The sequence below is a fragment of the Osmerus eperlanus genome, chromosome 28, assembly GCF_963692335.1.
Source record: "Osmerus eperlanus chromosome 28, fOsmEpe2.1, whole genome shotgun sequence".
Lineage (NCBI taxonomy): Eukaryota > Metazoa > Chordata > Actinopteri > Osmeriformes > Osmeridae > Osmerus > Osmerus eperlanus.
The window spans coordinates 494,080-510,281 of NC_085045.1; the positions used below are offsets into that span (position 1 = coordinate 494,080).

Below are 16,202 nucleotides of genomic sequence, written 5' to 3' on the forward strand. Positions count from 1 at the left end.
AAATGATACCCTTACCAGTCCGACTTTGTAGTACAGATGCACATTTCACCTAGTTGGGTTCAAGGGGAACAAGAAATGTAAATGGAACGGGGCCTGTCCGAAAACGCCTTTTCCAGTAAACACATCCAGGATTGGGAATTCTGGGAGCGACAGAAGACGCAGCCGTGGCGGGGTACAGCCAGTGCACCACTGAAGTTGACAGTTTAATACTCGTCTGGCCTTGTCGATCGGGTGTGGAGAGGTTCATCAACATCTGTATGTGTTTTGGAAGAAGAAACTCGAATATAAAGTGAGGTATAATATAATTTATTTTGCTGCTACTAACTAGCTTAGCCTACGACTACGTTGCTAGTCTAGTAGTACGTTTGTGATCCGCTTGTGTAGCATGCAGTAAAACATGGAGACATTTTTATAGCTAGTAGTACTAAGGGCCTAGGGCTGAAGATAAAAACATGGATATCATGATACAATATCAATATTCACATTTGTTTAGTCAATATGACATTTTAAAGGTCCGTTGTGTCATACATAGCCTACAGTACTATTGTATATGGCCGTGGGAATGAGAGCTTCGCACTATTAGGTTAGAACTAAAGTTATAACTATTTTATTAGCTAGTTTTATAACAGCAGTATTTCGTGAATTTGGATGACTTCATTTGGCCTAAATATTAGACATTCCCATGTTTCCACGACATTTTATTTAGCCATCTTGTAAAGTGTTTGTTCTGTGTCATTAGCATTTTGCTATAACGTTTTCTCCTTCAAATAGACGGATAGTGGTTTGAAGCTTTAAAACTCGACCTTTAACCTCCCGTCCAAGATTAATCACATCTAGTCGTAGTCCAAACAGGGACTGACTGAAGCTATAATATTAGCCTTGTTTGTCTTTAAAATGTCAAGGTCGTGTTGGATCTCACACAAAGATGCGTGTTGTGTACATCATGATAGAGGTTCTGTTTACTTAGTCTCTGCTAGTGGTGTTTTTGTAAGATACTTTGTATTTACGCTTTATTATTAACCGAAATAGTCAGTTACTTTGAGTTGCAAACAACGATATTTTGGTGTGTACTTCAGTTCCCATAGGCATTCCTAAACGCTTCGTGTGTTTCACATTAAATATTAGAATTCCACCCATACAACTAGTCAGAGTCCTGTCTTCATGGTTAACCTGCCTGATCCAGACAGAGCTGCACTTTCACTTGAAGGGAGGAAGGAAGGAGAGGGAAGCTTGTTGGTACAGAGCCAGTAGCAGGGGGAGGGGAAGAGGCGAGGAGGGGAAGAGGAGGGGAGGGAGAAGAGAGGAGGAGGGGATGAGGAGGGGAGTAGAGGAAGATGAAGGGAGAAGGAAGGAGAGGAAGAGAGAGGGGAGGAAGAGAAGGAGAGGGGAGGAAGACAGTTGTGTTTGTCCTTCCAGTAAAGTAGGGTATGTGATAAGCCCTGTGTGGAGCTGTAGGCTGCGTGACCACTTAGCCCCCTGCAGACCTGCTTCCAATATTGATTCACTCTTGCAGTCAAACGGTCTGCACTTGATTTTGGTAACTGACTAATGAAACAATCAGGCAGCTGAATGTCAAAGGCACACTTAACCGAATCAGAAACACGTTAAATAGTTATTTCAGTTAGAATCTGGGACCCTTGTGTGTTTTTGACTTGAAGCTGCAGTGTTGCTGAAAGAAGTCTTCAGGAACACAGAGAAAGCTTCAGTTTCCTTGAGAGGAGAATATCTGAGAATATTGATTCCCCTGTGTGTGTGTGTGTGTGTGTGTGTGTCCCATGTGTGTGTACTACAGTCTGACCAGTATCAGTTTCTCATGGAGCACTTTCTTGAATATTTGATTTTGGTTATTGCTGTTTTCCCCCCTACCAACGTCTGATTGCTGTGAAGCAGTCAAAAACAAACTCCTTGTCAACGACTGCCACAAAACTTTCCGGAAAAGTCCAGTTGTAGAGACACAGAGGGGTTTTGAAGCGTGCCACTTTAGTAGGTATGCCCTAGATAATAATAATAATAAAAAGAGTCACAGCAAGTGAAATTCAATAAATGGTGTGTTCCAGACATCTGTCTGTGGACATGGATGGAGATGTTGTTGTTTGTGGTTGGCTGCTTCTGAGAAGGGGAGGATCCCTCAGCTCAGATCTCACCTGACCCACTTCGCACTCTAAGTGCTTTCTTGTAGATGGCAGTTGTGCCCTTGGGCTCTCGGTGGTTTCAGAACACTTCAGCAGTTGTGTCCCAGCTCGCCTCAAGACGGAAAACAAGCACAACAAAACAAACAACACAGTATAGAAATATACCCGCCTACTATCCTGCAAGGCTGGTGCGAGGCCATGCCTTCGTCTTGTTCTGCAGGTTCCTAGCCAGGCCTGGGGCGCCCCAGGCCCCTCGCCCCAGGCCCCTCGCCCCAGGCCCCTCGCCCCAGGCCCCTCGCCCCAGGCCCCTCGCCCCAGGCCCCTTGCCCCAGGCCCCTTGCCCCAGGCCCCTCACCCCAGGCCCCTTGCCCCATCACAGACAGCCCAGGTAACAGACACAGGACAGGCTAACATCTGTCCCAGATGAATAAAACATGCCAGTATCAGGGACAAGGCTTTGTGTGTTTATAGATAGGGAGGGTGTTGCTGAAGGGAATCAGGTTCCTGTTACCACGGTTCATCCAGAGTTCCATGTGGAAGGTGTTTAAAAACACAGACCAACTGAGTACCCAGTGATTGGAGGGTTCATCTCAGTTTCAATACATTAGATTACATTAGTTAGTTATATGACTAATTACAGCCTGTTACGTATTATTAATCTGTGTTGAAGTGGTGTGTGGAGGGAGCAGTGTTGATCTCTGACCTCTCTCCCTCAGGGCCGCTCTCTCGCTGCTCAGTCCTGCTGACCTGCTGAGTCAAACGGACAAGCTCTTCCTGAAGCATCTGACCTCCTCCAGCATGCATCACTACCTGGTCGTCCTGCTGGTGCTGTCTCTGTCATCCTGCCAGGCCAGTGGTAAGACCTCCAGACATGCAGGGCCGCTCTGCAGGCTGTTATCAGGGAAACTGTATCTCACCCCTGAGGGTGTTTCACTCTGTGAAGGAGAAACCTGTTTAGTCTCTCTCCTACCATGACAGACAGACAGACGTTGGTGTGTAGGGAGTTGTGTACACCAGTGATGCACAGTTTAGATTCAACGACCAAGATTCAACAACTATTTAGCAAAGAAAAAGACATGATAGCCCATGACCTGTCTGGTTCCTCTGCCCCCACAGGCCCGCCGGTGGCACCCCAGCAGGTGGGCCTGGAGGCAGACCAAGACGCCCAGTGCCTCTCCATCACCTGGGGAGGGCCAAACGCCCCCCACTACGACATCCTGATCTGGCGCTCTGAGTTCATGGTCACCGTGTTCAACGTAAGGGGGGGGGGGTTAACATTTAGACATTTTTTCACAAACAACAAACAAAAGTAAGTTAACAAAATAAGCATCATGTTTGTCTCGTCTAGCTGAACCCTATCTTTCTGGAATTTTCTGAATTAATGTTAATCTAATAATAACACAGGTACATGATGTTTCTCCATCTGAATGACAGCAATAGCCCAATGTGAACTTTAATAATACTAATACTAACAGTACTAGATCTAGGGCAGCATCGTCAAGGTCGTGTTGTGATTCTGTCTCCAGGAAACGGTGGAGGCAAAGCCAGACGCGGACGGAAGGTTCCGGTGGAACTGGACCTCAGAGGAACCGCTGGAGTGCACGTCACTGTCGGTCACTGTGCGCGCTCGCTCCGCTGACGAGATCAGCGACTGGAGCCGTCCTGAGATCCTGGCAGGTAGGAGGGAGGGAGGGGGAGAAGGTGAGAGGGATGGAGCAAGGAAGGGATGGAGAGGCATGGATTGAGGGCTAGATGGAGGACTGAATAGAGGGTTAGATAAGTTAATGAACAGAACTGATCCTGTCTCCAAGGTATGGACGTCCCTAGCAAAGCCCATGCCCAGATGTATCCATCGAGCCGAGTCGTCAAGGTGGGCAGCAACACCACCTTCTGCTGCATCATCGCCGAGGGCGACAGCTTTGGCATGATCAGCTATCATGCCAGGGACATGGACTTCACCCGCCTGAGTCGGCGGAGCTATGCTACCACCCGGACCAATCAGGGCCCTTCCGCTACCTCTGGCACCAATGTGGTGTGTAGCAACTCCAAAACCATAGTTACCGGAGCCGTCATGTTTGTGGGATGTAAGGAAGTCACTCGTACACACACTATTATCCTCTCTCATCACACACACTCCAGACAGACTGGTCTGACCCCTGACCCCCAGACCCCCCCCAGCCCAGTGACCTGCTGTGTGAGACTCATGACCTGCGGACAGCAGAATGCCAGTGGAGCGCCGGGCCAGACACACACCTGACCGGCATCAAGCGCCGAACCTATTACGCCCTCAACGGCAGGTAGGACACATCTCTCATCCCCTCCATCATCCACCATCACCTCTCCATCTTCCCCTCTCCTCCTCTCCATCATCCACTATCATCCCCTCCATCATCCACCATCACCTCTCCATCTTCCCCTCTCCTCTCCATCCCCTCCATCATCCACCATCACCTCTCCATCTTCCCCTCTCCTCCTCTCCATCCCCTCCATCATCCACCATCACCTCTCCATCTTCCCCTCTCCTCCTCTCCAACCCCTCCATCATCCACCATCACCTCTCCATCTTCCCCTCTCCTTCATCCACTATCATTCTCTCCATCTTCCCATCCTCTCACCCTCCCCTCCATCATCCACTATCATCCTCTCCATCATCCACTATCATCCTCTCCTCTTCTCACCCCCCTCTCCTCCCCCAGGAACTGCAGCCTGGCAGGCGGGATGTTGTGTGGGCTGGAGGAGTGGGAGGGCAGCTGGACCCTGGAGGCCTGGAACCAGCTGGGCCGGGCCAGGCTGACAGACAGCGCGGAGATGAGCCACAGAGGTACACACACACTGTATAAAACTTACATATACACACACTCTACACGTGTCTGTTCGTTGGTTCTTGGTTCTGCCTGCTGATTTACATTTACATTTAGTCATTTAGCAGACGCTCTTATCCAGAGAGACTTACAGTAAGTACAGGGACATTCCCCCCGAAGCAAGTAGGTTGAAGTGTCTTGCCCAAGGACACAACGTCATTTGGCACGGCCGGGAATCCTCCGGGAATCGATCCGGCAACCTTCTGATTACTAGGCCGATTCCCTAACCGCTCAGCCACCTGACTCCCTGCTGATTGGCTCTTTTGTTCCAGTGCGTCCGTTGTCGGCGTTGAGCTTGGTCGCCACGGTGATCCACCCCTGGAACGCCACGCTGCAGTGGGCGTGGCCTAACCAGACCTACGCCTCCCTGTCGCTCATCTGTCAGGTCCAGCTCATCTCTCACTGGCACCCGAGCACGGTGAGGGGTGTGTTCGTCTGCTTGCATGATGGTCTGTGGGTTTCAGAGAAAGATAGTGTTACATAAGTGAGTGTAGAAAGGGGATTTGCGTTCGATAAGCCTTAAAAGCCTTCAAGAAAAAAATGTACTCTGTGTGTCTTGATGCCTGTGTGTGTGTGTGTGTGGTGTGTGTTGTGTGTGTGTGGTGTGGTGTGTGTGTGTGTGTGTGTTCAGCAAACGTTCACAGGGGCAGGTCTGGACAGGGCCGTGCTCTCAGGGCTGCAGCCTGATGAGGAGTACCGTTGCAGGATCCGCTGTGGCTCCCAGAGAAACTTCTGGAAGTGGAGCGGCTGGAGCCCCTACCTCACCTTCACCACCAGCATGGACCGTAAGGAGGGGGGGGAGAGAGAGAGAGAGAGAGCGTGAGAGGGAGTGTGTAATGTGACTGAGCCTTGGCAGAGTCAGAGAGGTTACAATCAAACAAGCTATCAACTAGTGTGTTTGACGGTGTGTGTGTGTGGAGGGTACAATGTGTGTGTGTGTGTGTGTTTGTCCTAGGCCCTGATGTGTGTGTGTGTTTGTCCTAGGCCCTGATGCTCCTGGTGTGTGTGTGTGTTTGTCCTAGGCCCTGATGCTCCTGGTGTGTGTGTGTGTTTGTCCTAGGCCCTGATGCTCCTGGTGTGTGTGTGTGTTTGTCCTAGGCCCTGATGCTCCTGATGTGTGGGTGTGGATGGACAGCAACAGCACTGGACGCATCATCTGGAAGGTGAGTCCTGCTGTGTGTGTGTCTCTGTGTGTGTGTGTCTCTGTGTGTGTGTGTCTCTGTGTGTGTGTGTGTGCTGGGGGGTGTAACACGCCAGTGAACCTCTACTAATCCCTCCAGCCCCTGACCAAGAGAGAGAGCCACGGCCAGCTGAGCAGCTACGAGGTGACCCTGTGGAGCTCGGAGGAGAACCGCCAGAGGAGCCACGTCCTGCCCCAGAGAACCCACAGCCAGGCCTTCTCCCTGGGCAGCCCCGCTGCCGGGGTCAGGGTCACCATCACCGCCACCAACGCCGCCGGGGTGTCCCCCCCGGCCACCCTGGGGATCCCCGACTACCTGGGAGGTGAGGAGGGGAGGGAATGGGGATCCCCGACTACCTGGGAGGTGAGGAGGGGAGGGAATGGGGATCCCCGACTACCTGGGAGGTGAGGAGGGGAGGGAATGGGGATCCCCGACTACCTGGGAGGTGAGGAGGGGAGGGAATGGGGATCCCCGACTACCTGGGAGGTGAGGAGGGGAGGGAATGGGGATCCCCGACTACCTGGGAGGTGAGGAGGGGAGGGAATGGGGATCCCCGACTACCTGGGAGGTGAGGAGGGGAGGGAATGGGGATCCCCGACTACCTGGGAGGTGAGGAGGGGAGGGAATGGGGATCCCCGACTACCTGGGAGGTGAGGAGGGGAGGGAATGGGGATCCCCGACTACATTTACATTTAGTCATTTAGCAGACGCTCTTATCCAGAGCGACTTACAGTAAGTACAGGGACATTCTCCCCGAGGCAAGTAGAGTGAAGTGCCTTGCCCAAGGACACAACGTCATTTGGCAGAGCCGGGGATCGAACCAGCAACCTTCTGATTACTAGCCCGATTCCTTAACCGCTCAGACTACCTGGGAGGTGAGGAGGGGAGGGAGAGAGGAGGGGGACGGAGAGGTGTAGGGAAAGGAGAGAGCGGTTGAGAGGATAGGAATGAGGGAAGGACAGGGTCGAGAGGACAGACCAGTGATCTGATGATGTTAGTGAACTCCCTCCTGCCCTCAGACGTGGAGGTGTCTGTCTCCCGTGCCGAGGCCAGCCAGGCGGGCTTCCCCCTGTCCTGGACGCCCCCAGACAACACCAGCTGTGACTACCTGCTGGAGTGGCACAACACCAGCTGCTCACAACCCTGTGCCCTGGACTGGACCCGCCTTCCAGCTGGAGCCACCAACACCACCATCCTGTCAGACACAGGTACACCACCAACACCACCATCCTGTCAGACACAGGTACCCCACCAACACCACCATCCTGTCAGACACAGGTACCCCACCAACACCACCATCCTGTCAGACACAGGTACCCCACCCTCACCATCCTGTCAGACACAGGTACCCCACCCTCACCATCCTGTCAGACACAGGTACACCACCCTCACCATCCTGTCAGACACAGGTACCCCACCCTCACCATCCTGTAAGACACAGGTACCCCACCCTCACCATCCTGTCAGACACAGGTACCCCACCCTCACCATCCTGTCAGACACAGGTACCCCACCCTCACCATCCTGTCAGACACAGGTACCCCACCCTCACCATCCTGTCAGACACAGGTACCCCACCCTCACCATCCTGTCAGACACAGGTACCCCACCCTCACCATCCTGTCAGACACAGGTACCCCACCCTCACCATCCTGTCAGACACAGGTACCCCACCCTCACCATCCTGTCAGACACAGGTACCCCACCCTCACCATCCTGTCAGACACAGGTACCCCACCCTCACCATCCTGTAAGACACAGGTACCCCACCCTCACCATCCTGTCAGACACAGGTACCCCACCCTCACCATCCTGTCAGACACAGGTACCCCACCCTCACCATCCTGTCAGACACAGGTACCCCACCCTCACCATCCTGTCAGACACAGGTACCCCACCCTCACCATCCTGTCAGACACAGGTACCCCACCCTCACCATCCTGTCAGACACAGGTACCCCACCCTCACCATCCTGTCAGACACAGGTACCCCACCCTCACCATCCTGTCAGACACAGGTACCCCACCCTCACCATCCTGTCAGACACAGGTACCCCACCCTCACCATCCTGTCAGACACAGGTACCCCACCCTCACCATCCTGTCAGACACAGGTACCCCACCCTCACCATCCTGTCAGACACAGGTACCCCACCCTCACCATCCTGTCAGACACAGGTACCCCACCCTCACCATCCTGTCAGACACAGGTACCCCACCCTCACCATCCTGTCAGACACAGGTACCCCACCCTCACCATCCTGTCAGACACAGGTACCCCACCCTCACCATCCTGTCAGACACAGGTACCCCACCAACACCACCATCCTGTCAGACACAGGTACACCACCAACACCACCATCCTGTAAGACACAGGTACCCCACCAACACCACCATCCTGTCAGACACAGGTACCCCACCCTCACCATCCTGTCAGACACAGGTACACCACCAACACCACCATCCTGTCAGACACAGGTACACCACCAACACCACCATCCTGTCAGACACAGGTACCCCACCCTCACCATCCTGTCAGACACAGGTACCCCACCCTCACCATCCTGTCAGACACAGGTACCCCACCCTCACCATCCTGTCAGACACAGGTACCCCACCCTCACCATCCTGTCAGACACAGGTACCCCACCAACACCACCATCCTGTAAGACACAGGTACCCCACCCTCACCATCCTGTCAGACACAGGTACCCCACCCTCACCATCCTGTCAGACACAGGTACCCCACCCTCACCATCCTGTCAGACACAGGTACCCCACCCTCACCATCCTGTCAGACACAGGTACCCCACCCTCACCATCCTGTCAGACACAGGTACCCCACCCTCACCATCCTGTCAGACACAGGTACCCCACCCTCACCATCCTGTCAGACACAGGTACCCCACCCTCACCATCCTGTCAGACACAGGTACCCCACCCTCACCATCCTGTCAGACACAGGTACCCCACCCTCACCATCCTGTAAGACACAGGTACCCCACCCTCACCATCCTGTCAGACACAGGTACCCCACCCTCACCATCCTGTCAGACACAGGTACCCCACCAACACCACCATCCTGTCAGACACAGGTACACCACCAACACCACCATCCTGTAAGACACAGGTACCCCACCAACACCACCATCCTGTCAGACACAGGTACCCCACCCTCACCATCCTGTCAGACACAGGTACACCACCAACACCACCATCCTGTCAGACACAGGTACACCACCAACACCACCATCCTGTCAGACACAGGTACCCCACCAACACCACCATCCTGTCAGACACAGGTACACCACCAACACCACCATCCTGTAAGACACAGGTACCCCACCAACACCACCATCCTGTCAGACACAGGTACCCCACCCTCACCATCCTGTCAGACACAGGTACCCCACCCTCACCATCCTGTCAGACACAGGTACCCCACCCTCACCATCCTGTCAGACACAGGTACCCCACCCTCACCATCCTGTCAGACACAGGTACCCCACCCTCACCATCCTGTCAGACACAGGTACCCCACCCTCACCATCCTGTCAGACACAGGTACCCCACCCTCACCATCCTGTCAGACACAGGTACCCCACCCTCACCATCCTGTCAGACACAGGTACCCCACCCTCACCATCCTGTCAGACACAGGTACCCCACCCTCACCATCCTGTCAGGTACCCTGCCCTCTCCTCCACCTAGGGCTGGGCAGTGAAGTAGGGCTGAACGATTAATTGCATTTGCGATAACATCGCAATGTGAAAAAAACGTGCAAGTCCCAAAGTGCAAGTTTTTTTCCCAAAACGGTAGCTAGCTAGCTTTAGTTAAGAAATTGCAACGCACATGTTATCAGCCTACGTTTAGCTTTGATTTACCAAAATATTTTCGAAGAGGTACAGGTGGTATGTTTTCCTTAATTGTTCTGAATTTTGTGTGTTATGTTGCTGACTGGAGATCAGTAGTATACATCTATATTTATTAATAAATCATATAATAATCGCTCCAGAACTGAGAGGCTGCAGTAATGAAAGGCTGCAGTACTGAGAGGCTGCAGTAATGAAAGGCTGCAGTACTGAGAGGCTGCAGTACTGAGAGGCTGCAGTAATGAAAGGCTGCAGTAATGAAAGGCTGCAGTACTGAGAGGCTGCAGTACTGAGAGGCTGCAGTAATGAAAGACTGCAGTACTGAGAGGCTACAGTACTGAGAGGCTGCAGTAATGAGAGGCTGCAGTAATGAAAGGCTGCAGTTCTGAGAGGCAGCAGTTCTGAGAGGCTGCAGTAGTGAGATTGCAGTAGTGAAAATCTCAGTCTTTCAACCTTTCAAAACTTATTTTTCAAAGCTTTTCAAGTTATTTTTATAACATTATAAATGAAATTAATTACATTTCATGTATTCTTTTAATTTTTGTATTTTAATTTTAAATCAAACTTAAGTTTGTCTACTTCTTATATCTATAATAGATAGAGCGATCTGTAGATAGCTGTGTATACTGAGTGCGTGGGCTGTGTGTTTTGCCTGGTGCCCAGACTGGTTCCAGCCAGGAGTGAGATACACCTTCTCTCTGTACTCCTGCCCTTCCCAACACCCCACCCTGCACCAGCGCTGGGAGGCCTACATGCAGGAGCAGGGTAGGTCTGACACACACACAGACTAGCCATTGACCTGGGAACTGTTCTAAGGGTAAAGGTCCAGATCTACTGTCTGATCTACTGTGTTTCATCGCCGTGGTAACCTGTGGCTCCTCCCCCAGCCCCCTCCAGGCCGTCCCCCCACGTTTCGTCCAATCAGCAGGGCTCTGGCGTGCTGCTGACCTGGGAGGAGGTTCTTCTGGAGCACCAGAGAGGGTTCCTGCTGGGGTATCGAGTCTACCTGGCCAACGCCTCCAGACTCTCTCTGATAGGTAGGACTGTCTCCAGACTCTCTCTGATAGGTAGGACTGTCTCCAGACTCTCTCTGATAGGTAGGACTGTCTCCAGACTCTCTCTGATAGGTAGGACTGTCTCCAGACTCTCTCTGATAGGTAGGACTGTCTCCAGACTTTCTCTGATAGGTAGGACTGTCTCCAGACTCTCTCTGATAGGTAGGACTGTCTCCAGGCTCTCTCTGATAGGTAGGACTGTCTCCAGGCTCTCTCTGATAGGTAAGACTGTCTCCAGGCTCTCTCTGATAGGTAGGGCCTAGACTAGGCCCTGCTGTCTTGCCCTTGGATTGTCCAGTCATCTCACACTCCCTCCCCCTCTCTCCAGCCAACATCACTGACCCCAGCCAGAGGAATTACACGGTGACCAAGCTTCCTGTTGGCTCCTACAAGTTCACCGTCAAGTCGTACAACTCTGCCGGGGAGGACGGTGGATCCCCGGCCTTTATCTCCCTGGATCCCTACAGTATGTTAGCATTAGCTGGGTCTATCTACAGCCTTACAGTACGTTAGCATTAGCTAGGTCTATCTACAGCCCTACAGTACGTTAGCATTAGCTGGGTCTATCTACAGCCCTACAGTACGTTAGCATTAGCTGGGTCTATCTACAGCCCTACAGTACTTTAGCATTAGCTGGGTATATCTACAGCCCTACAGTACTTTAGCATTAGCTGGGTCTATCTACAGCCTTACAGTACGTTAGCATTAGCTGGGTCTATCTACAGCCCTACAGTACTTTAGCATTAGCTGGGTCTATCTACAGCCCTACAGTACGTTAGCATTAGCTGGGTCTATCTACAGCCCTACAGTACTTTAGCATTAGCTGGGTCTATCTACAGCCCTACAGTACGTTAGCATTAGCTGGGTCTATCTACAGCCCTACAGTACGTTAGCATTAGCTGGGTCTATCTACAGCCCTACAGTACGTTAGCATTAGCTGGGTCTATCTACAGCCCTACAGTACTTTAGCATTAGCTGGGTCTATCTACAGCCCTACAGTACGTTAGCATTAGCTGGGTCTATCTACAGCCCTACAGTACTTTAGCATTAGCTGGGTCTATCTACAGCCCTACAGTACGTTAGCATTAGCTGGGTCTATCTACAGCCCTACAGTACGTTAGCATTAGCTGGGTCTATCTACAGCCCTACAGTATGTTAACAGTCATTGTTCATGGATAGCACACCAGCATGAATGATGAAAGAATGCTTGCTTGCTTTCCCGTTTGGCAGCTGATTGGCTCATCCTGGAGATCCTGGTTGCCCTGGGAACCATGGCGTGCTTCCTGGCTGTCGTCACGACTCTGTGTTACAGGAAGAGGAAGTGGTGAGGCAGCCAGATTACTGAACAGGAACTGTCATGTCACATTCTCAGCCGTTTTATTGTATTTTTTATTCCAGTTGTTGACTGTTTGTTTTTGCCTGTGTCCCAGGGTGAAGACAGCTTTCTACCCAGACATCCCTGAGCCCAGCCTGCCTGGTGATTGGTCCATGCCTCAGGTAAGCTGCCTGGTGATTGGTCCATGCCTCAGGTAAGCTGCCTGGTGATTGGTCCATGCCTCAGGTAAGATGGGGAACATGACCACATGGCACAGCGCCAGGGACACACACTGTCCTGGTGCCAGAAAGTGTAACGTGTGTGTGTGTAACGTGTGTGTGTGTGTAATGTGTGTGTGTGTAACGTGTGTGTGTGTGTAATGTGTGTGTGTGTAACGTGTGTGTGTGTTGCAGGGGACTCTGGACCTGAAGCCATCTCCTCACAGCATGGTTCACATCCTGGAGAACCCAGAGTGGGACTCCAAGGAGGCGCTGGTGACTGTCCCTGAGGAGGAGGAGGAGGAGGGCAGCGCTCCAGCCGACACCGACGAGCCCTCCGCCCTGCGCTACTACAACCAGGTGGTGGACCAGGGGATGCCACGGCAACGCCCTGCCCACCTCCCAGACTCCTCAGCGTCCTCGGGCAGCTCTGTTGACTCGGCCCGCACTGACGTCACCTACACTGGCATCCAGGCCTCTGCCCCAGCCCCCCAGCCCCAGCCTCCCACCGGGGGCTACCGGCCTCAGATGCACCCGGCCTCGCCCCCGGCCTCGCCCCCGGCCTCTGTGGAGCAGGAGCAGGTTGGTGCAGAGGGGCCCTTCGGGGGCTACAAGCCCCAGTGCTCCTGGAAGATGGAGTCCCCTGAGGAGGGCCTGGCTCCCTCCCTGGGAAGCCCCACCTCCGTCACCTCCGTCACCTCCTCTCAGTTCCTGCTGCCCGACCCCGACCACCAGGTCAAAGGTCAAACCTCTTGGTTCCACAGCCTGCTGTCAGGCAAGCCCTGATGATGTCACCCTCCGCTCCATGATGTCACTAGCTGGATGATGATGTCACCAGTCCGGCTGACAGTCAAGATCCTCACTGCCTTCCTTCACACACACACACACACGCACACACACCTCTCAAGGGCATTAGTGATGTTAACTGTTTGTTTTCATTATTTGAATGCTTGTTTACGTGTTTTTGGGATTGGACACTTACCAAACAAACCCTCCGAAGAGCGCTGACTAGCAGAGCTCACCTCTCTCGTGGTCTAGACACCCGGGGAGAAGAGGCGTGACGGAGCTACGAGCCGCGACAGAGCCCACATGCTACTGAAAACAACCCAGGAACAGAGACACTGAAGGGGGTTCACCTTCACTAGGAGAATCACCGAGACACACACCAAGTAAACACAGTCACTGCTCTCAACATGAACACAGATGTACACTACTAGCAACACAACAAGTATTCATGACACCCTGCTGTGGTTGTCATACTTAGGAATCTGTCAAGATGTAGACAGTTCTTCTCTGACTGATATAAGATAGTAAAATAAGAAATTGTGTATTTGTTTTTATGTTGTTTTCTTAGTTGTATAATTGTTGTGTGTCATATATTTTCTACTCATATCACCATGGTAAATATCAACTACTGGCCAGATAAACCCTTTTTTGTTTGTTTTTGCATTTTGTGATTTATCATCTCAGATTTCCATTGTTGCCCAATCTACCTGTGGATTATTGATTGTTCTACAGCCTTGCACCAAATACTTCACCGTCATGCCCTTGTCATGGTCGTGAGGTGATTGTGAAACGTATTTAATCGTTGCCTTGTTCAAACATGGTATGCTTCCAACCGAGTTCAGTGTCCAAGCGGACTGTTTTGCTGTCTTGTGTTTGACAAGTACGCTGCAGAAATACTTGAGATCATGCACCTCTTTAGAGAGTGGACTCCTATGCATTTGGGAGTGACAATCGTGGGATTGAACAAATCAGATCATTTTAATTGTTAATCATGAGCCGAGAACAGAGATTAGAATTACTACATTTTTCTTTATGGTTTAAAGTGCCGCACCGCCAGATGATGTTACTGTGAAGACGTGACAAGCACACTAGACAACAGTCTCGCACCGGAACCCGGTTGATCAGCATTAGTTGCCGTGTTTTGCAGTAGGTTTCACGTTTGCAATAATCTGGTAGGTTTAGTGCTTGTGTGAGTAGTTAGGCTAGATAATTAGCGCGTAGCTTTCAGGAGGCCGTTCACTAGCTCGTCGTCATAGTTACGGCCACTGTCAGGGCTGAGTCTAAAGCGGTTTCTTCCTCCCCCCTTTCTCCTCTTCCTCTCTCGCGCCCGCTGGAAGTTATTCAATTGAGGCAGTATAAAATGTGACACGTAGGGTTGTGATGGTCGGACGTCTAGTGTCAGAAAAGTGAGGAGGAGGCTGCTTGGAACTCATTGTAGGCACCCTGACATTAAACTCAGCATTAATGCCGTATTATTCATTTTTCAGATCCTCTCCAGCAAAGAAGCTTTAAACACTACTGTGATGTGAATAGGCCGACATTATCTGTACAGTAGCACGATTAAATGGCTTTAATGAAAAGACGCCTGTATATTATATCCCTTCCTTTTGAGGTCCTCGACAACAACGAAGTCTTTGGAGACTAACATTTGAATGCTGTGTGTTAATATGCTTATTTTGTTGATATGGTCATCAACTATGGTCAACAATATTTTTTTTATATCAATGTAAGCCTTTTTTCACGTATATCACTGCAACCGCAGCCCTTTATTATGTCATTTGTCCTCCGTTTCCCTGCCTACATACAACCCTAGTAGCTGTTTAGTTTTTAACAGAGATAATCAATCTTGATCGGAAGAATTTGTAACTTTTACTGACTTGTGTCAAACTGAATTAAACCTTTTACGGTTATTGTAGCATTGATAGAGCAACACGATCAACACGCTTTCAGGCACTCTTGTCGTAGAGCTAGCGGTTTTGTATTAGTACTGTAGCTTAACTACTTGTCTAGGCTATTCTATGGCTATATGGTTGGTTATGGTTGTTGTGATATATGCCTTGCCTAGACTCATCTGCATTTGCCTGATCTGGTTGTATGCTGTTATTGTAGCATGTTATATGAACATTTAACTATTTGAAAGTGCAAAAGTATACGTATAAACGTTTAAAATCACGTATAGGCTACTGCTTGGCAAATAACACTAACGTTGACGTGCATTATTAAGACTTAAGGCTTTATTGACAAGTGTGATGCTGTTAAAACAAAACAACACTGAATTATGCTTGGTAGCTATCATTTTGTGACGTATTTACAGTGATGTTTCTCCTCATTAGGAGAAATATTAAATATTATTTAATATCTCCTCATTAGGAGAAATAAGAGTATTTTTTTCCGGTGAATGGTTTGTCAAGAAAACACTATGTAAACACTGCTGCTTATTGCAATAATATTACACCAGTTTTATGCAATAAAGTTACAAACTCCAGTTGTCTACTTTGTATTTATCAAAGTGACCTCTTTACCAACTACGGTACATACCTAACACACAAATCTCTGGGACATCTGTATTCTCTGTAGACACGTGTGTCTATATTAATCTCCTCATCTGTGTTTCTCATTACCAGGAAAGTCGAAGCGTCTTGGTCCCGAAAGCGTTGTATTGATTTTTACATGGATTTTTATGTTGATGGAACATAGCGAAAATGAGCAGCTTAACGTAAGGTGAACATTATCACAAAATATTACGTCAAATTATTGTCTCTGCTTGTCATTTGGCGCCCCAT

General features: G+C 50.7%; 1 protein-coding gene across 2 annotated transcripts; it reads left to right on the forward strand.

Annotated features, from left to right (window-relative positions):
- The first annotated feature begins 112 nt into the window (after positions 1–112).
- On the forward strand, positions 113–15,907 carry lifra (LIF receptor subunit alpha a). Of its 2 annotated transcripts, none has more exons than XM_062454930.1 (18): positions 113–289; positions 2,849–2,988; positions 3,249–3,388; positions 3,659–3,809; positions 3,944–4,216; positions 4,300–4,429; positions 4,829–4,953; positions 5,266–5,411; positions 5,625–5,778; positions 6,092–6,156; positions 6,274–6,496; positions 7,194–7,382; positions 10,709–10,810; positions 10,933–11,082; positions 11,429–11,566; positions 12,331–12,424; positions 12,531–12,597; positions 12,829–15,907. In XM_062454930.1, the coding sequence occupies exons 1-18, from the start codon at positions 258–260 to the stop codon at positions 13,417–13,419; spliced, it is 2,910 nt and encodes a 969-aa protein (XP_062310914.1). In that variant the 5' UTR covers positions 113–257; the 3' UTR covers positions 13,420–15,907. The 2 variants fall into 2 exon arrangements, with proteins under 2 accessions (XP_062310914.1, XP_062310915.1); XM_062454931.1 differs by having other exon boundaries at positions 140–294.
- The last annotated feature ends 295 nt before the right edge of the window (positions 15,908–16,202 follow it).

What these genes read in the sequence shown, in the direction of transcription:
- lifra (XM_062454930.1), top strand. Translation starts at nt 258, where the DNA reads ATGTGTTTTGGAAGAAGAAACTCGAATATAAA. An exon ending in TATTACGCCCTCAACGGCAG is followed by an intron (nt 4,430 to 4,828) that starts GTAGGACACATC and finishes CTCCTCCCCCAG; the next exon opens with GAACTGCAGCCTGGCAGGCG. An exon ending in CTTCACCACCAGCATGGACC is followed by an intron (nt 5,779 to 6,091) that starts GTAAGGAGGGGG and finishes TGTTTGTCCTAG; the next exon opens with GCCCTGATGCTCCTGATGTG.